This window comes from Oncorhynchus tshawytscha, linkage group LG23, assembly GCF_018296145.1.
Source record: "Oncorhynchus tshawytscha isolate Ot180627B linkage group LG23, Otsh_v2.0, whole genome shotgun sequence".
Taxonomy (NCBI): Eukaryota; Metazoa; Chordata; class Actinopteri; order Salmoniformes; family Salmonidae; genus Oncorhynchus; species Oncorhynchus tshawytscha.
The window spans coordinates 16,272,494-16,295,862 of NC_056451.1; the positions used below are offsets into that span (position 1 = coordinate 16,272,494).

Below are 23,369 nucleotides of genomic sequence, written 5' to 3' on the forward strand. Positions count from 1 at the left end.
TAATCAAATGCCAGGGAGCCACTCACATAGTATAGACAACTAATCACTGTCCATAATGCTGAAATTGTCTATGCAGCTGCCTATCAAAACGATGATAGGTCACATGCCCTGGCACCACAGAAAGCCTATAGCTTTACTTAATGGAAGGCCTATATTATTATTTATTGAAGGCCTATATTTGGTCGTAATTTTCTCATGTTAAACCTAACATTTCACGATGCTATACACATTGTCGTAGGGCGTCCATTTAGCCTGCTGTCTGGCAACAAGAATGTAATTACTTGTTCGGTAATTAAAAGTTGGCAATTCAAACATTGCATACGGTAAAATATATGTTCAATACAACAGCAGACTAAATCAGCAACCAATTGATGTATTCATTTGATATACAACTGTCCTGTATATCCTACCTGAACCTGCATGACATGAGCCATTCCTCGCAGCTTGGATAGAAAGTTGTCTTGTGTAAAACCAGTTTATTAATGCCAATCTCATTTTTTCTATGTAGAGGCCTGTAGTAGCTACAGTATGCGGCTGCGTCGGCTTGCATTTTTGTGTGCAAACGTTCTCACCACGGCCTGTAGGTCCAGGTTACAGACCCCACTGTTTTCTCTACTGAGTATTGACAATCCAGACAGTTTTTTCTGAGACATTGTGCATTATATGTCCATTGCGCTGCACACAATTTAAACTTAGTCTTGAATGGTGCATAGAAAGATATACCAGAGATAAGGGACTGTTAATATTGCAACCACACAACTCAAATGACGGTTCACCAGAATGAACAAAATCACAACACGCTTTTTTTGTTTGAGCCCTCAAGGACTTTTGTCCGCTCAAGATACATTTGTTTGCATCTGCCAATTTATTGTCTGTCCAGTATCCAGACGACCTGTCCCAGAGCTTCCTATTCAGGTCATCGCTTTCCGTAACCTGTTGAGTCCGGCAATTAAGGAGAATGCGAGAGGCTAAAATAAAGATGCTTCAAATCTAGCAGTTCTGCAACACCACTCCCTTCTGCCCAGTTCCCCTCGTCTTGCTACTGCAAATCAAGCTGTTTATAACCATCCCTGTAACTGTCGCTTCTGTGGAGAAATCGTTTTCTAAACTAAAACTCATAAAGACCTACTTAAGAAGCATTAGGCTCTCGATCCGACATAGGTTTTTTAACTCCTGAGTAAGCGCCACTCACTGCACTGGCGCCTTCATAGCCTTGACAACGGCATTTGTTCACCGATATCCCCTTACACTTTCAATCAGTTCATTTATTTCCCAAGGCCTGAGGCACTTTGGTCAGTCACATTCTTGAAGGCCAAGAAACAAATGCTTAGCTTCTTAGTACATTAAAAAGATTCTTAATGACTTTTTAGAGGGTTATTGTCACAACTATCTATGTCAGACAGGCGCATGGGCCGCCAGAGCTCGTTGGCGCCCAGGGCTGTCCGGCCAAAAAGAAAGAAACAACCCCAGAAAGTACACTATGCATCGCTCAAGCACAAAAACCACTGGCTGAGGAAAATGATGCTTTTTATAGATCGCATCATGCACGACCATAAGCTCCAAGTAACCGCAAGTAATGAGAGAGATGGGGCGGAAATAAAGCCTGCTGCCGCCCGCCTCCTAAAGACATGCAGCAGCCCCCCAACGCACACACACACACACACACACCACTCAGTGGTGCATGGGCATATATTACATCACATCATGGGAGAAGACTGATTGGTTGGTTTCTTCACAGAGAGAGATGGTGAGTTAGCAGCAGTACTGAATGTGACTTATTGACTGGTCTGGATCAGACCATTGATTAATATCTTACTGAGGCTGGAGAGGAACAGACTACATTAGATCTGTTGCTCTTCTCTGTACGCACGGCCAGAGACAGACCTGGAGGAAAAAGGAACGAAGGAGATGCATCCTTCCACTACATGGGAATATGTGAAATAGGAAGGATGCAGGTTAACTCATTAAGAGGGGCTGATTTTGACGGGATACCATTGCAGGGGAATAGGGGAAACGGAAAGGAAAAAGGTTTGTCTGAACGGGTGGGGAAGGATTTTGATGTGACACCAGTGCATGGGAATATTGGAGAGACCAGTGGAGACAGTGGTGATGGCAGAAAGTGGGTCAGCTAACTGCGGCGGAGCAGGTTCCAGTGCAGGGTCAGGGGAGCTAAGCAGTGATTAAGAGAAGGAGAGACCAGCTCAGCAGGATGAGAGAGAGAGAGAGAGAGAGAGAGAGAGAGAGAGAGAGAGAGAGAGATAGGGTAAGGGGGATGAGAGAGCGGTATGAGAGAAAGGAAGGAAGATGAGAGAGAGAGAGAGAATGGGATGAGAGGGGGGGAGGGTGGAGAGAGGAAGAATTAGAGAGACAGGTGAGAGGGAGATAGAGGGGAAATGGAGAATGCCTCAGTGCTGTGGGCTGGTATTTGAGAGAGAGAGAGTGAGTCTCAGAGGGGGCTAACGGCATGTCTCTCCACTGAGCACAGATCAGTACAGTGCTGTAGGAGCCTGATAGGAACACTGACAGAGGACCGGGCCAGGGGCAGGGACACAGACAGATCCCAGGTCAGCTCGTAACCCTGTGCAGGGATCTCTGCGTCAGTTGTCACACAGCTGGGGGCAGGACAGGAGCAGCAGTAGGACAGGAGCCTGCTCTAGCCTGGTCCAGACGCTGGACAATTCACAGCCACGGCCCCTCTCAGCCCTGGTTGGACACATCTCCACTGCATTAGCACTCCACCTGTATTCACACTACCTCTATCTCCATCTCCATCTCAGTCTTTCTCAGTGTGGGCCTGCACTCAGTTCATTCAACTCACTGAGGGGGAATGACAGGAGAAAAGAAGAGAGGAGGGAGATGACAGGACAAGGGAGGGGAGTAGAGCTGACATGGTAAAAATCTGTCGTTCTGCCCCTGAGCAAGGCAGTTAACCCACTGTTCCCAGGGGCCGATGACGTGGATGTCGATTAAGGCAGACCTCCGCACCTCTCTGATTCAGAGGGGGTGGGTTAAATGCGGAAGTCACATTTCAGTTGAATGCATTCAGTTGTACAACTGACTAGGCATCCACCTTTCCCTATAGCATGAGAGAGTAGATGAATGGGGAGGGAGGAAGAGGGAAAGAATTTACGGGTGATGGACCAGAGGAGAGAGAGGGAGGGAGGACAGAAGAGGAGATAAGAAGGAGAAGCAGCCAGGAGCTAAAGCAGCAGAGGCCGACTGATCTGCTCAGAGAGGATAGAGAGACTACACTACACACTCACAGCACTGTCAGCCTGCTCGCTAGCGCACACACACTAATCAGAGAGAGAAATGGAGGGGGTGATAGTGGTAGAGAAGAAGCAGTGCCATAGATTCCCATAGGGGTTTTAAATGGCATCAGCATCCTGTTCCCCTCTCACCTCCCTCCTTATTCTAAAAGCAGCCACTCTCTCTACCCTCTACCAACCCTTCCCCACTCTCTCCATCGTTCAATCACCCCTTTTTCTCCCCTACTCCCGCTACCTCCCTCCCCCCAGCCACCTGCCCTGTACCCATACCCAGCCCTGTACCCATACCCAGCCCTGTACCCATACCCAGCCCTGTACCCATATCTGTACCCATACCTGTGCCCGTACCCAGCCCTGTATCCGTACCCAGCCCTGTACCCATACCCAGCCCTGTACCCGTACCCAGCCCTGTACCCGTACCCAGCCCTGTACCCGTACCCAGCCCTGTACCCATACCTGTACCCAGCCCTGTACCCAGTACCATACCTGTACCCAGCCCTGTACCCGTACCCAGCCCTGTACCCGTACCCAGCCCTGTACCCAGCCATGTACCCATACCCAGCCCTGTACCCAGACCCAGCCCTGTACCCATACCCGTACCCAGCCCTGTACCCGCACCCAGCCCTGTACCCGTACCCCTGTACCCGTACCCAGCCCTGTACCCGTACCCCTGTACCCGTACCCAGCCCTGTACCCATACCTGTACCCTGTACCAGCCCAGCCCTGTACCCGTACCCAGCCCTGTACCCAGCCACCCAGCCCTGTACCCAGACCCAGCCCTGTACCCAGCCCTGTACCCATACCCAGCCCTGTACCCATACCCAGCCCTGTACCCATACCCAGCCCTGTACCCATACCCAGCCCTGTACCCATACCCAGCCCTGTACCCATACCCAGCCCTGTAAAACCCCGTGGGACTGCATGGGGACGTCCGTTACGTTCCAGAGATGCTAGTGGCTTATCAGAGAGAACACATTAGTACCATGGGAAGGTGAGGAACGGAGCGGGGGAGGTAGAGGAGTGGTGGCTTTTAAAACATTCACTTGTGAATTGCCCTTTTGATCCATTTGTCCTGCATTCCCACGTGGCAGCACAAAATGATGTATTTTTTTAATAAGAGAGCAAGGTGGAACTCGTGGAGGGGATAGATGGACGGAGTGATATTTATTTAAATGGGCGCGGTCGACCGAACATCTCTTTCAAGTGGTGTAGTGGTTGTCTAGTCACAGTACACAACAAGGAGATAGCAAGGTTGAGTTTCAGTCCAGTCCTACGCAAACCATACCCTCAAATAAACCCTACCAGTGTGTGGAGACCTGAAACTGTCTCTGATGATGATTCAATCCATTCTACCAGTAGATGAACAGACGAGTAGAGCTCAAACATCACAGCTAGGATCCATAGGTATGAACAGAAGGAGAGGATTGCATGCAAACAAGGAGGGATGGGTGATAAAGTTTCAAAGGGTAGAGGATGGATAGATGGAAACCCCAAACGGAGGAGTAGAGGCCCAGTAAACTGCCCCCCAACCACTAACCCCAGGGACAGAGCATGCTGCTCTCCCTGACTACAGGCAAGCATCACCACACCCTCTGTGTGTGTGTGTGTGTGTGTCCCAGTATGCCTGCATGTGTAGTAAGTGTGTTTTCAGGTGTGTGTCCAGGTGTGTTTGTAGCATAGCACGCAGATGTGTATGATTACAGTCATTTCAGGTGTGTGTGGACTCACCTCTGACCATAACAGTGACCTGGTCCTTGCCGGTGCCCAGGCGGTTCTTGACCTCGCAGACGAAGGTTGTGTTGGCCTGCTCATCCACCTTCAGCACAGTCAGCACGTTTTCTTTTACCTGCACTGTGTCTGGCATCTGACCGGACATACTGGGGGTAGAGGAGAGGAGGAGAGGGTGGAAAACATAAGTACTGGAACCTGGCCCAGATCTCCCTACTTCCAACTGACCTTTTCATACGTAGAAAAACTGAATTGTTTTTGTTGGCTTTTTGTTTCTACTGGGGTTAAACTCCACTATGGAAACTTACACCATTTCTCCATAATCAAGGTAAGAGGCCAGTGGCTGTCGAGTTCATCATTATTATCATAATACTATCTGTGGTTTATAGTGGCCTGTGGATATAGTGATAATTAAAGAAGGCGAGAAAGAGACCAGGATACAGACTGACAAAGACACGGACAGACACTCACGTTTTCCATGTGATGGTGGTAGGAATGGGGTTGGCAGTAGCCCGACAGGTCAGAGCCACGTTGGTCCGACCCATGTACCAGTTATTATCATAGCCCACGATGGTCACCTGTGGGGGGTCTGAGAGAGAGGTTAATTAGTGGAACTTCCTACAGAGAGAAAATAATTATATTCGGATGCATATTCATGACAACATTAAAAAGGTCTGAGAATACGCTCTGCATGAGTAAGTGTGTGTGTGTGTGTGATGCATGTGTGCACCAGTGTGTGCAGTGGCCTTACATTCGATGGCCAGTTTCATCAGGAAGCTCTCAGGCTTGGCCTGGGTTCGATGGGACACCAAACAGCTGATGTCTTTGCCGTTGTCTGCTGCTGTGGGAACCAGCATGTACTGGCTGGATACCGTCACGGTGTTGTCAGCACCCGCCGTAGAGGCGGAGGTAGCGTTGCCGTTGACAGCTGTCACCCATGCGATCTGGGCAGCAGGACGACCGTCGGCCGACTCACAGCGGGCCACAACAACTGGCTTGGCTCCCGCGGCGACAGTGGAGGCTATCACTGTTACCCCGGAGGCAGAGTTCCTGGGTTTGGCTGATGAAGGGAAGAGAGAATAATTAATGAATACCAATATTGATATACGACTAGACCGGCGAAAACAAGACAAACTAACTGTTTGTTCCCTCCCTCTCCATGTCTGTTGAATGTGAGTAGAACAATCAGGACAAGAGCCGACACCAAGCATGACAAGCAGCCGGATCAATAAACGCCAGAGGAGAGAGAGGGGAGCTGCGCCCAGGTTAGAGCAATGATTCTAATGCATTAACAGAAACACAATTGATCTGACAATACTAGTTCTAATTAGAGGTCGGCCGATTAATCGGAATGGCCGATTAATTAGGGCCGATTTCAAGTTTTCATAACAATTGAAAATCGGTATTTTTGGACACCTATTTAGTTATTTTTTTACACCATTATTTAACGAGACAAGTCAGTTAAGAACACATTCTTATTTTCAATGACGGTCTAGGAGGGGTGGGTTAACTGCCTTGTTCAGGGTAGAACGACAGATATTTACCTTGTCAGCTCAGGGATTCAATCTTGCAACCTTACGGTTAACTCGTTCAACGCTCTAACCACCTGCCTCACGAGGAGCCCGCCTGTTACGCGAATACAGTAAGAAGCCAAGGTAAGTTGCTAGCTAGCATTAAACTTATGTTATAAAAAACAATCAATCAATCATAATCACTAGTTATAACAACACATGGTTGATGATATTACTAGTTTGTCTAGCGTGTCCTGTGTTGCATATAATCCTTGCGGTGCGCATACACGAAAAAGGACTGTCGTTGCTCCAACGTGTACCTAACCATAAACATCAATGACTTTCTTAAAATCAATACACAGAAGTATATATTTTTAAACCTGCATATTCAGCTAAAAGAAATCCAGGTTAGCAGGAAATATTAACCAGGTGAAATTGTGTCACTTCTCTTGCGTTCATTGCACGCAGAGTCAGGGTATATACACAACAGTTTGTGCCACCTGGCTCATTGCGAACTAATTTGGCAGAATTTTACATAATTATGACATAACATTGAAGGTTGTGCAACGTAACAGCAATATTTACACTTAGGGATGCCACCTGTTCGATAAAATACGGAACGGTTCCGTATTTCACTGAAAAAATAAAAGTTTTGTTTTCGAAATGATAGTTTCCGGATTCGACCAGATTAATGACCGAAGGCTCGTATTTCTGTGTGTTATTATGTTATAATTAAGTCTATGATTTGATAGAGCAGTTTGACTGAGTGATGGTAGGCACCGGCAGTCTAACTGAGCGATGGTAGGCACCAGCAGGCTCTTAAGTATTCATTCAAACAGCACTTTCCTGCGTTTTGCCAGCAGCTCTTCCCTGTGCTTCAAGCATTGCACTGTTTATGACTTCAAGCCTATCAACTCCCGAGATTAGGCTGGTGTAACCGATGTGAAATGGCTAGCTAGTTAGCGGGGTGCGCGCTAATAGCGTTTCAAATGTCACTCGCTCTGAGACTTGGAGTGGTTGTTCCCCTTGCTCTGCATGGGTAACGCTGCTTCGAGGGTGGCTGTTGTCAATGTGTTCCTGCTTCGAGCCCAGGTAGGAGCGAGGAGACGGATGGAAGCTATACTGTTACACTGGCAATACTATAGTGCCTATAAGAACATCCAATAGTCAAAGGTTAATGAAATACAAATGGTACAGAGGGAAATAGTCCTATAATAACTACAACCTAAAACTTCTTACCTGGGAATATTGAAGACTCATGTTAAAAGGAACCACCAGCTTTCATATGTTCTCATGTTCTGAGCAAGGAACTTAAACATTAGCTTTCTTACATAGCACATATTGCACTTTTACTTTCTTCTCCAACACTTTGTTTTTGCATTATTTAAACCACATTGAACATGTTTTATTATTTATTTGAGGCTAAATTGATTTTATTGATGTATTATATTAAGTTAAAATAAGTGTTCATTCAGTATTGTTGTAATTGTCATTATTACAAATAAATACATTTTTAAAAATGAAAATCGTCCGATTAATTGGTATCGGCTTTTTTTGGGTCCTCCAATAAATCTGTATCGGCGTTGAAAAAAAATCATAATCGGTCGACCTCTACTTCTAATAGCAATTAAACTGCATGGGCAGGGTAGAGGTCGGAGGAGGCACGAGAGCACGTACACAGATACATAATAGAACATGGATACACAGACTAGGGAAACAGAACACACACATAGTCCTACCTAGCATGACGAGGGAGGTGACACCCTGTTTGTTGCCGCTGGGGTAGGTGGCGTATTCACAGATACATAATAGAACATGGACACACACACACACACACACACACACACATGGTCCTACCTAGCATGACGAGGGAGGTGACACCCTGTTCGTTGCCACTGGGGTAGGTGGCGTATTCACAGATACATAATAGAACATGGACACACACACACACACACACACACACACATACAGTCCTACCTAGCATGACGAGGGAGGTGACACCCTGTTCGTTGCCACTGGGGTAGGTGGCGTATTCACAGATACATAATAGAACATGGACACACACACACATACAGTCCTACCTAGCATGACGAGGAGGTGACACCCTGTTCGTTGCCACTGGGGTAGGTGGCGTATTCACAGATACATAATAGAACATGGACACACACACACATACAGTCCTACCTAGCATGACGAGGGAGGTGACACCCTGTTCGTTGCCACTGGGGTAGGTGGCGTATTCACAGATACATAATAGAACATGGACACACACACACATACAGTCCTACCTAGCATGACGAGGGAGGTGACACCCTGTTCGTTGCCACTGGGGTAGGTGGCGTATTCACAGATACATAATAGAACATGGACACACACACACATACAGTCCTACCTAGCATGACGAGGGAGGTGACACCCTGTTCTTTGCCGCTGGGGTAGGTGGCGTATTCACAGATACATAATAGAACATGGACACACACACACACACACACCTACCTAGCATGACGAGGGAGGTGACACCCTGTTTGTTGCCGCTGGGGTAGGTGGCGTATTCACAGATACATAATAGAACAGGGACACACACACATGGTCCTACCTAGCATGACGAGGGAGGTGACACCCTGTTCGTTGCCACTGGGGTAGGTGGCGTATTCACAGATACATAATAGAACATGGACACACACACACACACACACACACACATGGTCCTACCTAGCATGACGAGGGAGGTGACACCCTGTTCGTTGCCACTGGGGTAGGTGGCGTATTCACAGATACATAATAGAACATGGACACACACACACGGTCCTACCTAGCATGACGAGGAGGTGACACCCTGTTCGTTGCCACTGGGGTAGGTGGCGTATTCACAGATACATAATAGAACATGGACACACACACACACACATGGTCCTACCTAGCATGACGAGGGAGGTGACACCCTGTTCGTTGCCACTGGGGTAGGTGGCGTATTCACAGATACATAATAGAACATGGACACACACACGGTCCTACCTAGCATGACGAGGGAGGTGACACCCTGTTTGTTGCCACTGGGGTAGGTGGCGTATTCACAGATACATAATAGAACATGGACACACACACACACACACACACACACACACACACACACACACAGTCCTACCTAGCATGACGAGGGAGGTGACACCCTGTTCGCTGCCACTGGGGTAGGTGGCATATTCACAGATACATAATAGAACATGGACACACACACACACACACACACACAGTCCTACCTAGCATGACGAGGGAGGTGACACCCTGTTCGTTGCCACTGGGGTAGGTGGCGTATTCACAGATACATAAATACATAATAGAACATGGACACACACACACATACAGTCCTACCTAGCATGACGAGGGAGGTGACACCCTGTTCGTTGCCACTGGGGTAGGTGGCGTATTCACAGATACATAATAGAACATGGACACACACACACATACAGTCCTACCTAGCATGACGAGGGAGGTGACACCCTGTTCGTTGCCACTGGGGTAGGTGGCGTATTCACAGATGTATTTCCCTTCGTCAGTCATCTTGACGTCTGAGATCTGGATGGAGGGGTTGCTGAGGGAGGGGGGCTCCGTCGTGAAGCGGACCCGCCCCTTCAGGGGCGATGTGGGGAAACTTGCCCCAAATTTAGGGTGGTACACGGCGATGTTGAGCCGCTCGCCCTCCTTCGGCTCATAGATCCAGGACACCTGCGTAATAGAGTCAAGTTCATTCATTCAAATATTACACAACCTGTCAGATGGAGAAAAGGGGTGAATAAATAACAGCGACTCCTACCCTTGTCTTTGTGAACATATATTACCATCTTTTATTTATTTAACCTTCATTTAACTAGGCAAGTCAGTTAAGAACAAATTCTTATTTACAATGACGGCCTACCAGGGAACAGTGGGTTATAACTGCCTTGTTCAGAGGCAGAACTACAGATTTTTACCTTGCCAGCTCGGGGATTCGATCCAGCAACCTTTCAGTTACTGGCCCAACGCTCTAAACACTAGACTACCTGCCGCCCCACTACAGTAGATAAAAGCTTTCAAATCAAATAGCATATCAGACAATCCATGTACAGTGCATGTAAACTTGGATGATCAAGTGTCTTAATAATAATGTAGAATGTTCTCTTGTTAATGGTCATGGATGTAAATTGTTATGACAGTAAAAGCCATGAGTCCAGACATTAGTTCCTGTATGTGTGTCTGATCATTTAGGGCTTTCTTCTCATGTTGTAAAAACATATCCATTTGTCTACATATGAGTTCCTGTCTGACACTGACCTGTGTGAGCTGTATCCCTCCAGCGTCTGCGAAGGCACACCTCAGGTTGACCGCCTGGCTGGGGTAGGACATCACTTCCGGTTCCACCTTCACCTGCTGAGACAATACCCCTGGGAGGAAGAGGAGAGAACGTTAGAGCACCTTCCTGTTTTCCCCTTCCTGTTCTTTGTCAGAGGCCATGAAGGAGAGGTGAGTAGGAGAGGAAGCTTGTTGAGTCTATTGAGACCAGGCCCCAGCCTGCCTGATGAGGAGAGGAAGCTTGTTGGCACTATTGGGACCAGCCCTAGTCAGATTATAGTTCTGTGGAATCGTCTGGTACACCATTAAGACTACCTACAGTAAGCAAGTAGGTCAACGCTCCAGGAGTGTGCTAGAGGGGTGTGTGTGCGGCCGAGCCCCCCCAATTCTAGCGATGAGTGGAGGAAACAGGACATGTAGTGATGAGGAAAAAGCCCAATCCGCTCCACACAGGTCATAAATCATTTGGATGGCTTATGCTTATCTAGAACCAGCTATTTACTCTGGGCTCACACACACACACACACACACTGTGTACAAAGGATTGGTGTGTGTTTGTGTACATGTTTTCCTACAGCGTCCTGACAAGTCACCAAAGGGTGTCTTTCATGCATGTCTGCGTGAAAATGTAATTAACTGTATGAATGAGTCGTTGTGTGTCTGGTCTACCTATTCTACATAAAGACAAATTATCGGCTGCGACACACCTGTCAATGTTCACCAACATTTCAATCTCTCGCTCTCTGCGTGTATGTGTTCCCATATTATATAGCCACAGGCTTCTTAACATGATGCACACACCCACGTGATTGATACCGAAATCAATTTTAGCATCATAACTGGTTCTACTGGTTTGTCCATCCGCTCTGAGTGGAGAAACAGAAACTAGAGAAGAAGGTGGGGTGGAAAACGCACCATCCCTATAGAGACACGAGTCAAAGGCCCGGACTGACGGTCTTCTCTGGTGGTGGTTATGAGCTATCCACACAGCCTACCTCTGCTACCATGGTCTTTAAACAGGAAGAGCGAGAGAGAGAGAGAAGAAAAGATAGCGAAAGAAAACAAGCAAGGCATTTCCTAGAATTACCCACCGACTCTCCCAGCACCAACCCAATGTCAGACTCAAACCACAAAACAACCCTTCTGCAACCACATAACCATAACCTCTTTACAACCACCTGGAGACTCTGCTGCCATGATCGAAGAGCCAGAAGCACTGGTATTCCCCTCATGAGGGGTGAAGGGTTCAGAATCTGAGTGTGTTCTAGCTGGATCCTGGTGCCTCTCCAGACCTTGAAGACCAGTGTGTATTGTGTCCTAGTGTAGGGGCCTACTGCTGTGTGATCTAGGTGTTTGGGAGGGATCAGGCAGCAGCCTGACTTCAATCCACCGGCAGGAGATAGACCAACTACAGATTAGCTCTGGGACCTGCTCGGCTCTAGTGAGGGAAGGAGGGAGGCATGGAGGGCTATTGAAACCCAGGATTGCTCATCTCCACTGGGGAGTATTAATTGAGTCAACCTTGCACGCCACAGGTCATTACACAGACCTGTATTGATGTGTGCGCGCGCACACACACACACTTTGTAATCCCAGGGAGGCAGGCAGGCAGGAAGTAAGGCAGGCAGAAAGCCCAGAGGGACAGGGCTGAGGAAAGCCTGCCTGCTGTCAGTCACAGACAGAGCAATAAGAGGAAAACCAACCCAGTTTAACTCTCTCCAAGATGAGAGGGGGATGAGAGGAGAGGAATGGTTTGAGACATCCAACCCCCCCAGGGATATAAAATATAACCCACCCCCTGAAATGACTAACCCTGCGGGGTTGTAGACTATCATTAGAACGACAAGGGTTGACTAGATTATTTATGTGTGTGCTGTGTTGCTAAGGATGCCTTAAACAGAAAACTAATATTAAAAGAGAACATATATAAAAGAGATCGAGAGAGAGGATTGAAGTCTGGAACCAACAAGACCCTGTACATCTTCTACCCCTCAGCAATAAGACTATTTTAGGAGTTTGTTTAAATCAGCTTCTTGATATATCGCACCAGGCAGGTGGATGGATTATCTTGGCAAAGGACAAAATGCTCACTAACAGGGATGTAAACAAATTTGGCCACAAAAAATAAGCTTTTTGTGCGTATGTAAAAATTCTGGGATCTTTTATTTCAGCTCATGAAACATGGGACCAACACTTTACATGTTGCGTTTATATTTCTGATCAGTGTAGTTAACCAATAGCTACCTGGAGTTACTGCATTTACCTTTTTTGCGTGAACTCTTGACTCATCACATACACTGCTGTTACTGTTTAGTCTATCCTGTTACTGTTTAGTCTATCCTGTTACTGTTTAGTCTATCCTGTTACTGTTTAGTCTATCCTGTTACTGTTTAGTCTATCCTGTTACTGTTTAGTCTATCCTGTTACCTAGTACCCTTTTCTATTACTCACATACGCTACTGTTACTGTTTAGTCTATCCTGTTACCTAGTCCCCTTTTCTAATACTCATCACATATGCTGCTGTTACTGTTTAGTCTATCCTGTTACTGTTTAGTCAATCCTGTTACCTAGTCCCCTTTTCTATTACTCATCACATATGCTCCTGTTACTGTTTAGTCAATCCTGTTACCTAGTCCCCTTTTCTATTACTCATCACATATGCTCCTGTTACTGTTTAGTCTATCCTGTTACTGTTTAGTCTATCCTGTTACCTAGTCCCCTTTTCTATTACTCACATACGCTACTGTTACTGTTTAGTCTATCCTGTTACCTAGTCCCCTTTTCTAATACTCATCACATATGCTGCTGTTACTGTTTAGTCTATCCTGTTACTGTTTAGTCTATCCTGTTACTGTTTAGTCTATCCTGTTACTGTTTAGTCAATCCTGTTACCTAGTCCCCTTTTCTATTACTCATCACATATGCTCCTGTTACTGTTTAGTCAATCCTGTTACCTAGTCCCCTTTTCTAATACTCATCACGTATGCTGCTGTTACTGTTTAGTCTATCCTGTTACTGTTTAGTCTATCCTGTTACCTAGTCCCCTTTTCTAATACTCATCACATATGCTGCTGTTACTGTTTAGTCTATCCTGTTACCTAGTCCCCTTTTCTATTACTCATCACGTATGCTGCTGTTACTGTTTAGTCTATCCTGTTACTGTTTAGTCTATCCTGTTACCTAGTCCCCTTTTCTATTACTCATCACGTATTCTGCTGTTACTGTTTAGTCTATCCTGTTACCTAGTCCCCTTTTCTATTACTCATCACGTATGCTGCTGTTACTGTTTAGTCTATCCTGTTACTGTTTAGTCTATCCTGTTACTGTTTAGTCTATCCTGTTACTGTTTAGTCTATCCTGTTACCTAGTCCCCTTTTCTAATACTCATCACGTATTCTGCTGTTACTGTTTAGTCTATCCTGTTACTGTTTAGTCTATCCTGTTACTGTTTAGTCTATCCTGTTACTGTTTAGTCTATCCTGTTACTGTTTAGTCTATCCTGTTACTGTTTAGTCTATCCTGTTACTGTTTAGTCTATCCTGTTACTGTTTAGTCTATCCTGTTACTGTTTAGTCTATCCTGTTACTGTTTAGTCTATCCTGTTACCTAGTCCCCTTTTCTAATACTCATCACGTATTCTGCTGTTACTGTTTAGTCTATCCTGTTACTGTTTAGTCTATCCTGTTACTGTTTAGTCTATCCTGTTACTGTTTAGTCTATCCTGTTACTGTTTAGTCTATCCTGTTACCGTTTAGTCTATCCTGTTACCTAGTACCCTTTTCGATTACATGTCTTTTCTCCCTCTCTGCATTGTTGGGAAGGGCCTGTTAGTAACAACTTCAGTTAGTCTACACCTGTTCTCTACTATGTGACAAATAACATTTGATTTGAGACGGTTGAAGGGTAGAGGAGACGGTTGAAGGGTAGAGGAGACGGTTGAAGGGTAGAGGAGACGGTTGAAGGGTAGAGGAGACGGTTGAAGGGTAGAGGAGACGGTTGAAGGGTAGAGGAGACGGTTGAAGGGTAGAGGAAACGGTTGAAGGGTAGAGGAAACGGTTGAAGGGTAGAGGAAACAGTTGAAGGGTAGAGGAAACAGAAAGAAAAGGTTGGAGGGGAGGAGAGAGAGAGAACAGAATCTGTGTGTCAGTCAGTGCTGCTCTACTTTACTGTGCTTCAGTTTATCGCCTAAAGGACGGGTGACACAACACGCCCACCAATACAAACACGTACACAGATTCAGCATCTAAAAGTAGCACATCAATGTTCAAGTCGGCATCCTAAGTACTGTCACCAATCATCATGTCTCTCCCTCTCACACACCCTAAGAGCAGTGACACCCCTGCTATATTAACCCCTTCCTCTCGGCGCTCTGCCTGACATTTACATATTTCCCACCATGCCTTTGATGGAGGGAAAACAGATCAGAAATGGAGGAGAGGTGTGCCAGGAGGATGGAAGGATGAGAGGAGGAGAGACAGCTAGGAGATGTCAAAGTGATGCAGGATGAGTGGACAGCAAGAGAGAGCGGGGGGGTGAAAAGTTGAAAGAGAGGGTGAGAGGAAGAAAGAGAGGGTGAGAGAGAGGGACTGACAAAGGGAGAGAGCAGGGTGAGAGTGATGAGTGAAGGAAGGGACATGAGGAAGGAAGGGACATGAGGGAGGAATGGATAGAACAGGGTATAAAGAATGGAGGGGGAGGGAAAGAGGGAGAAACAAGGTTGATGAGCGACAGAGAAGAGAAGAGCAGCGAGAAGAGCGAGAGAGAAGAGATAGACAGGGAAAGGGGAGAGAAATAAAGTAGGAGAGATGTTTAGACAGGAAAAGTAGAGAATGAGAGCAAGAACAGGAGAGGGAATCAGTGCATGGAGAGAGGAATGACAGAAAGAAAGAGGAAAAGGGAGAGGGAGAGGTAAGGAGCAGTAAAGGAGAGCAAAGGTAGACTACACACACATGACCTTGAGAGAAAATGAGGACTGTCTCAGAATAGAGAGAGGGCAGAGAGTATGACACACACAGACACCATTTGAACAGCCGTGGCTTTAAAGGGAACATACGCCAATTACCCTTTTCCCGCCTCCCACCCCGCTTGTCCGCCTCCCTGCCCGCTTATCCGCCTCCCTCCCCGCTTGTCCGCCTCCCTCCCCGCTTGTCCGCCTCCTCCCCGCTTGTCCGCCTCCCTCCCCGCTTGTCCGCCTCCCTCCCCGCTTGTCCGCCTCCCTCCCCGCTTGTCCGCCTCCCTGCCCGCTTGTCCGCCTCCCTGCCCGCCTCCCTCCCTGCCCGCTTGTCCGCCTCCCTCCCCTGCCCGCTTGTCCGCCTCCCTCCCTGCCCGCTTGTCCGCCTCCCTCCCTGCCCGCTTGTCCGCCTCCCTCCCTGCCCGCTTGTCCGCCTCCCTGCCCGCCTGTCCGCCTCCCTGCCCACCTCCCTCCCCGCTTGTCCGCCTCCCTGCCCACCTCCCTGCCCGCTTGTCCGCCTCCCTCCCTGCCCGCTTGTCCGCCTCCCTCCCTGCCCGCTTGTCCGCCTCCCTCCCTGCCCGCTTGTCCGCCTCCCTCCATGCCCGCTTGTCCGCCCGCCTCCCTGCCCGCTTGTCCGCCCGCCTCCCTGCCCGCTTGTCCGCCTCCCTTCCCGCTTGTCCGCCTCCCTTCCCGCTTGTCCGCCTCCCTCCCTGCCCGCTTGTCCGCCTCCCTCCCTGCCCGCTTGTCCGCCTCCCTCCCTGCCCGCTTGTCCGCCTCCCTCCCTGCCCGCTTGTCCGCCTCCCTCCCTGCCCGCTTGTCCGCCTCCCTCCCTGCCCGCTTGTCCGCCTCCCTCCCTGCCCGCCTCCCTCCCCGCCCGACCGCCTGTCAGCCTCCCTCCCCGCCCGCCTAGCTCCCTCTATCGGTCTGTTGCCTGCTTACCTCCCCTCCCCATCCGCTTACCTCCCCTCCCCGTCTGCTTACCTCCCTGTTGGTCTGTCTACTTAACTCCCTCCATCCCTGCCTTCTGCTGACCTGAATCAGTGTGTGACTGAGTGAGGGTGTGAGGCTGATGGCTAATGGTTCTCTTGTCCTCTGTCTGATGGTCACTGTGATGCACAGTCCATCTCCAGCCCCAAAGAGGCCAGTTATTTACAGAGTAACACCACATCCCCAGTATTCACTAGACCATTTACTGGCTAAAACAAGCATTCAGCCTACTGTCTAATACCATGCAGGCTTAACCCTCAAACAGTATTTCCTGCTGTGTGTGATCTAGTCTCAAGTCCTGTTCAGTAGGGAGGAAACTGAAAACATTTGGAAATTGAGTGAAGCAGGGAGGTTCAGCCTGCATGTGTCCAATAAGAACAAAGACTAAACATTGTGCTGTGATGTATCCTACTGAGAATGGCCTTGTACATTAGCCTCTGTGCTACCCTGTTCTCTACAGAGCTCTGTGGTCCATTTGTTCAATCATCCTGGACCTTGATTTATTTGATTACCTACATTAGCTGCTGCACTCCCTCTGGTATTCAACCAAACACATGTAGCCTTCTAGCTCCTCAGTGTGATCCTGTGGGCTGGCCAGTGGTTTGTCTCTGGGCTTGGAGCCAAATAACCTGCATCTCCGCAAGTACTCTGACTGCCATTGTGTCACTGACATCCGTCCCAGATTGCACCCTATTCCCGATATAGTGTGCATTTAGAGCCCTGCAGGCCATAGTCAAAAATAGTGCACTACATTGGGAATAGGGTACTATTTGGGACAAACGCCTGTGATTGGGCTAATAAAGTAGTCTAATAAGTAGTTGCTGCTGTAGACTGTGTGATGGCGAGGGAGAACATACATTAGCCTTTGTGCCTTCTGGTCTAGGAGAATAACAGCCTTGATACAGGCTACAGTGGTAGAATCTATAGTAACTGTGTATAATGGCGGGCATTTGCCCTTTAAACTACACACTCTTCTCTCAAAGTAACAGCAGAATTGGGCTGCTATGTAGTCTGTACAGTATCTCTACTTGAAGTGAAGCCTCATCTTGGGGTGTAAAAAACATACTTTGCTCTTTAGACAAGCTGTACACCTGTACTGTAGACAATAAGTCATCACTTTAGTCAACTGTTTATTCAGAAAATTAAACATCCACAGAGACATTGATATTTCAAAAAGAGGAAACATGTCCACACACAGTTTGGTATGCAGGGAGCAGTGTTGCGTAGTGAGGCTTACATGTTGACCAGACAAGACTGAGCCAGCGTAGCAAAATGTACACATACATGTTATTCAATCAATCATCGCAGCCAGGCGCTAAAGTAGAACTTGGTTCTATTTGTGAAACTTGACACGCTGCAAGTCCCGCCTCTCCCATCTTTTCATTGGTTTTTAGGAAATATACAAACGTGAGTGATTGAAAGACTAACTGAGGTCCACACTCCAGTCCAGTCGGTAGTGGTAATGCACATTAAAGTTGGTTGCCAAACGCCATAAAGTCCAAAGAATAAGCAGCCTGAAGGAGCTGAGATTAGAAACTAACTTGGTTTACACTTATCTGTGGATTAATTGTCAGAGTAGACCTTGTGTATTTCAGGTAAAATAACCGTCCCCAAATTAATATAGTTGGTTCAGAGTTCGTCCTGATCGTGTCTGGTGTGGGTGGACAGAATCAACTTGCACGTGCTGTCTGGTCAGCACGTTAGCTAGGACAGCAACGGGCAGGGCAGGCGTTTGACAAGCTTACAACAGGAGAGGAAGTGGAGAGAAGGTGAAACATGGCCCATCCTCTCATTGACCTTCTCTCAGCCCACTACATCACTAGATAATCAATACACAGGAAGAAAACATTTAGATACACTAGAACAATAGGCTGTGCCTCAAATGACACCCTATTTCACATGTAGTGCACTATATGGGTAAAGGGGCGCTGGTCAGTAGTGCGTGCACTACAGTGCATTCGGAAAGTATTCAGACCTCTTCACTAATTCCACATTTTGGTACGTTACAGCCTTATTCTAAAATTGTTTTTTTTAATGTTATCTATAAATATTAAACCCCATAATGACAAAGCAAAAACAGGTTTCGAATTTTTTGCAAAGTTAATAAAAAATAAACTGAAATAAGTATTCACATCTTTTGCTTTGAGACTTGAGATAGGACCTCAGATGCTTCTTGTTTCCATTGATCATCCTCGAGCGGTTTCTACAACTTGATTGGAGTCCACCTGTGGTAAATTCATTTGATTGGAAATGATTTGGAAAGGCACACACCTGTCTATAAGGCTCCACAGTTAACAGTGCATGTCACAGTAAAAACCAAGCCATGAGGTCGATGGAATTGTCCGTAGAGCTCGGAGACAGGACTGTGACGAGACACAGATCTGGGGAAGGGTACCAACAACAACATTTCTGCAGCATTGAAGGTCCCTAAGAACACAGTGGCCTCCATCATTCTCAAATGGAAGAAGTTTGGAACCACCAAGACTCTTCCTAGAGCTGGCCGCCCGGCCAAACCGAGCAATCGGGGAGAAAGGTGTTGGTCAGAGAGGTGATCAAGACAGTGGATAAATATTCAGTCATATATAGACTATTCAGAGACTAATCCGGTAGTGAGGTTGCATGGGTTCTAAGCCAGGTGAAAGAGTCTCTCTCTCTCTCAGGGTAAAGTGACTAGGCAACAGGATAGATAATACACAGTAGCAGCAGCTTAAGTGGTGTGTGTGTGGGGCATCATGTTGTGTATGTGGGCATGTGTGTTCCCCCTGACTGTTTGCATACCAAAGCTGGTTTGCTTACATGCTTTGTATTAGAGTTTGATCTGTAGGGAAAATGTTAATTTTTCTGCAAAAAAGTAAAGTTTGTTACTTAAATTACACAAAAACTAAAATGAAAACTAGTTCATTTAAATAGTTAGTATGCCTCCAACTGAAATGCCTTCCAGCAGGATCTGACAGGGGCCTCCAGTTCATTTTACTACGGGGACCCCAGAAGAAAATTACAGACTAAATGTATTACATGCTGTATCTCTGTGGATTTCCACCCTTCCCTCTCTCCCTGTCCCTCCATCTATCTCTCCCTCTACCCCTCCTTCTCACCAGTTGTGCACATACCAGAAAGCAGAAGGTCAATTCTGGTCCAATGAGTTTGTTTGGCTGGAGTGATCGTTGTAGGAGCAGACTTTGAATAAGGCTCCACCCCAAATGGCACCCTATTTCCTAAATACAGTAGGGTACTACTTTTGACCATGGCCCATAGGGCATGCATCATATGACTGAGCGCAGCCATACAGTAGCTGAATTTAGTTTCAACAGTAGTGCACTAAATGTCCAGAGTAGCATAGTCTCCTGACAAGGGGTATACCTACTAACATACTGTACTCAACTTTGACATGGTTTTGTACCATTCTGTACAGTACACACTACATTAAGGAGGTGCAGGCAAAGCAAAAGCCCAGTACTCAACTAAACAAAAAAAACATTTGCATAGAAACATGCCCATTCAACTCGAGCGGGCGCACACACCCCCAAGCGGACACACGGCGAGGCCCAGGCAGGCACTTGTCTCTATAGGCTGAATTATTCATTTCCTGGTGAAAAAGAGTACAGCGCTCTCCTCTTCTCATACCTCCATTATTGATAAAGAGAAACATTTACACTGGGGGGGGTGTAAGATAGAGTGAGCAATATAAAGAAAGAGGTTGGGGTTGTGACTCCAGAGAGACGACAGGAGGATGGACATGTGGTTGTGTTGTGGGCTTTTGTCTGGTTGTTGGCCTGTTCATGGTTGTTTACAGAGAACACTGCTCTCCTCAGCCAAATATACTGTTGCTACTGCATGACTCAGTCCCTCTGCTGTTATACTGCTACAGTCTCTACGGATGCGTGGACCCGGGTCAAACGTAGTGCACTATAAAGGGAATAGGGTGGCATTTGGGACACAGCCTACTGCTACAGTACAGTCCACCTCTCCTCTGGGACTGTCTGGCCATGACTGCTTTGTTCTAGCTCCACTTTATTTCAGTCCAGGTCCTCCTTCTGTCGCACGCTTTATCCTTCTAGCTTTGGTCTATCCTTGTTCATCTGGTTCTGGCCTAGTCTTCTCACTCCACCTCATTCCAACCAATACCTCCACAGGGAGATCCTAGCTAACACAAACCAGACCTCCTGGAGGGATCAGTGTCAGGGGAAACTTCAAGTAGTAACCCCTAAATACAGACTCGGATCAGTTTCTCAAAACCTTCCCTGGTCTCTTTCTTAATTCTAGCCTTATCCTACACCTCTTTAGCGAGTCTAGCAGGCTGCCAGCTTCAGCAAAAAAACACAGGTGCCCCAATATATCTCTCACTCAGTCTGTCTGTCGTCTGACACCATCTTACCTCCAGAATAGAGTTACCATTAATTATACAGGTCTAGGATCACAGGGAGTGGCAGGTGATCAGGTAGACACACGCTACACCAGACAGGTACTTCTCCAAAAGGTTAAGTTATGGACATAAATATACACAATTGCAACTTTATCAAGTGCTGGCCTTTTGTACTACTCAAAACTGTCTGCATTCTATGACTGTGTTTGTGAGAGAGAGAGACTCCATCCCTCCTGAGCAGTGTAACAATGTGTCTATAACAAGGGGATATGTTTGATTACAGTGTAGGTGTTGAGCTTTGATTCATCTGCTGTAGAAAATCCCTCCTGGGGTTTAATGAGAGATTCCATGACAACACCTCAGTTTACATCTCGTCAACAACACAAACAGCGGTGTTGCCGCACTCCCTTTTTGCCATCGGTTACATTCAACTTTAATTCACCTTGGGCCGTTTCCCAGCTGCTCTTCCTGCTTTGTCAGAGCAGTCACTCAAACCTAATTACACATGCCCATTGGTCGCCGTCGTGGCTTGAAAGGGTCCGTCCCCCAATCAAAGACACGGGAGACCAATCCAATTGCTGATACTTTCAGAGGATTCAAAGAGTGTACATCAGGAGGTAGACAACCCTGTTCCTGGAAGCTAACCCTGTTCCTGGAAGCTAACCCTGTTCCTGGAAGCTAACCCTGTTCCTGGAAGCTAACCCTGTTCCTGGAAGCTAACCCTGGTCCTGGAAGCTAACCCTGGTCCTGGAAGCTAACCCTGGTCCTGGAAGCTAACCCTGGTCCGGGAAGCTAACCCTGGTCCGGGAAGACAACCCTGGTCCGGGAAGACAACCCTGGTCCGGGAAGACAACCCTGGTCCGGGAAGCCAACCCTGGTCCTGGAAGCTAACCCTGGTCCTGGAAGCTAACCCTGGTCCTGGAAGCTAACCCTGGTCCTGGAAGCTAACCCTGGTCCTGGAAGCTATAGGCTCTTCATGTTTTTGATTTAACTGGCCTGGAAGACCAGGTCACTGAACTGATCACTTAACTAAGTTGGTCAGGGCTGCGTCCAGTACAGAAAAACTTAATAGAACATTCTATTGAAGTGAAACTGTGCAGGACTGAACAACCAGTTAAACAGGGAGGAGTTGAGAGTTCAAAATGCACCACTGCCCTTTAAATACGTCAGTCATTATTTCAAGACCCGACACACCTACCGAATGGAGAAATCCTCTCAGAGTCCGTTCAAGAATGTACAAGAACATTTTGGGAAAACTTGTTGTTCCGTAGAAACCGTTCCACAACATAGCACATATTCAAGCTAACTACACGCACCCCTGGTGTGGTGCCTAGTTGGAACAAAATCCTGCAGTACCTGCGGAACACAAGGAACAGGGCTACCTACCCCTGGTGTATGTGATATATAGAGTGCATTAAACCACAATCTGTCTGACTGGATCAGGACTCATGCATCAAACCAACGCCTGGCCATATGGCTGGCTAACAGAACGCTGACTGAGGGACAGGGTAGTGAACGCTTGGTCAGATATCAGCTGACCGTCTACATCAGAACAGCTGAGGACGACTCTGGCCTAAATTAGAAAGCTAGCCCGTTGGAAAGAATCACTGCTGACAAGCAAGGGAGGAGGAAGAAGAGAAGGAGAGAGAAACAAAGACAGAGAGAGAGAGACAAAGGGGTAGAAAGAGTCTTTGTGAAGGAAGTCACAGAACAGTTCCATTGTTCTGCTGTTTCTCTCAGGTCTGTTAGAACCAGTAGACGGATGGGTTCCCTCCTGCCATTGTTCCATTCTGAATAGGTGGCAGGTCACATGAAACCCAGGTAAAGTGATATAAGAAGAGAGGGATGGAGTAAGAGAGAACACAGCCTCCCTTCCTGTATGATCATAAACTGGGTTTAAATAGGAGCTTTAGTTTACATTGTAAGAGAGAATGGTGTGAACCAACTAACAGTCCTATAGCACTTTCAATCAAACACCTCTACAGCACATATAGGGAGTTGGTATGTTACCTACGTCACCATGGTGACTGGCGCTGTGAACACCGTCCATCGTGAGCTAGCAGGTTTAAACAGTGTTATTAGTAAAGTAGTCCAAACGTTATTACATCACTGAGGGTTTATTAAAGCAACAATCATTTAGTGGACATTTACCTGCCTCTCTTTGGGCTTTGCACACTGATCTAAGGCAATGGCAGCTCTCTGAAGATCACACAGGAGCAATAGTGCACACAAT

The 23,369-nt window shown here is 47.2% G+C and overlaps 1 protein-coding gene across 2 annotated transcripts in view; it reads right to left on the bottom strand.

Moving 5' to 3' along the window:
• LOC112228268 (nectin-2) overlaps positions 1-23,369 on the bottom strand; it is an 84,753-nt gene that overhangs the window by 29,902 nt on the left and 31,482 nt on the right. For both annotated transcript variants that reach the window (XM_042304725.1, XM_042304724.1), the window contains exons 2-6: positions 10,817-10,926; positions 9,982-10,231; positions 5,749-6,057; positions 5,469-5,586; positions 4,998-5,146 (exon numbers count right to left, since the gene is read on the bottom strand). In XM_042304725.1, coding sequence (XP_042160659.1) covers positions 4,998-5,146; positions 5,469-5,586; positions 5,749-6,057; positions 9,982-10,231; positions 10,817-10,926 — 936 coding nt within the window. The remainder of the gene's footprint in view (positions 1-4,997; positions 5,147-5,468; positions 5,587-5,748; positions 6,058-9,981; positions 10,232-10,816; positions 10,927-23,369) is intronic.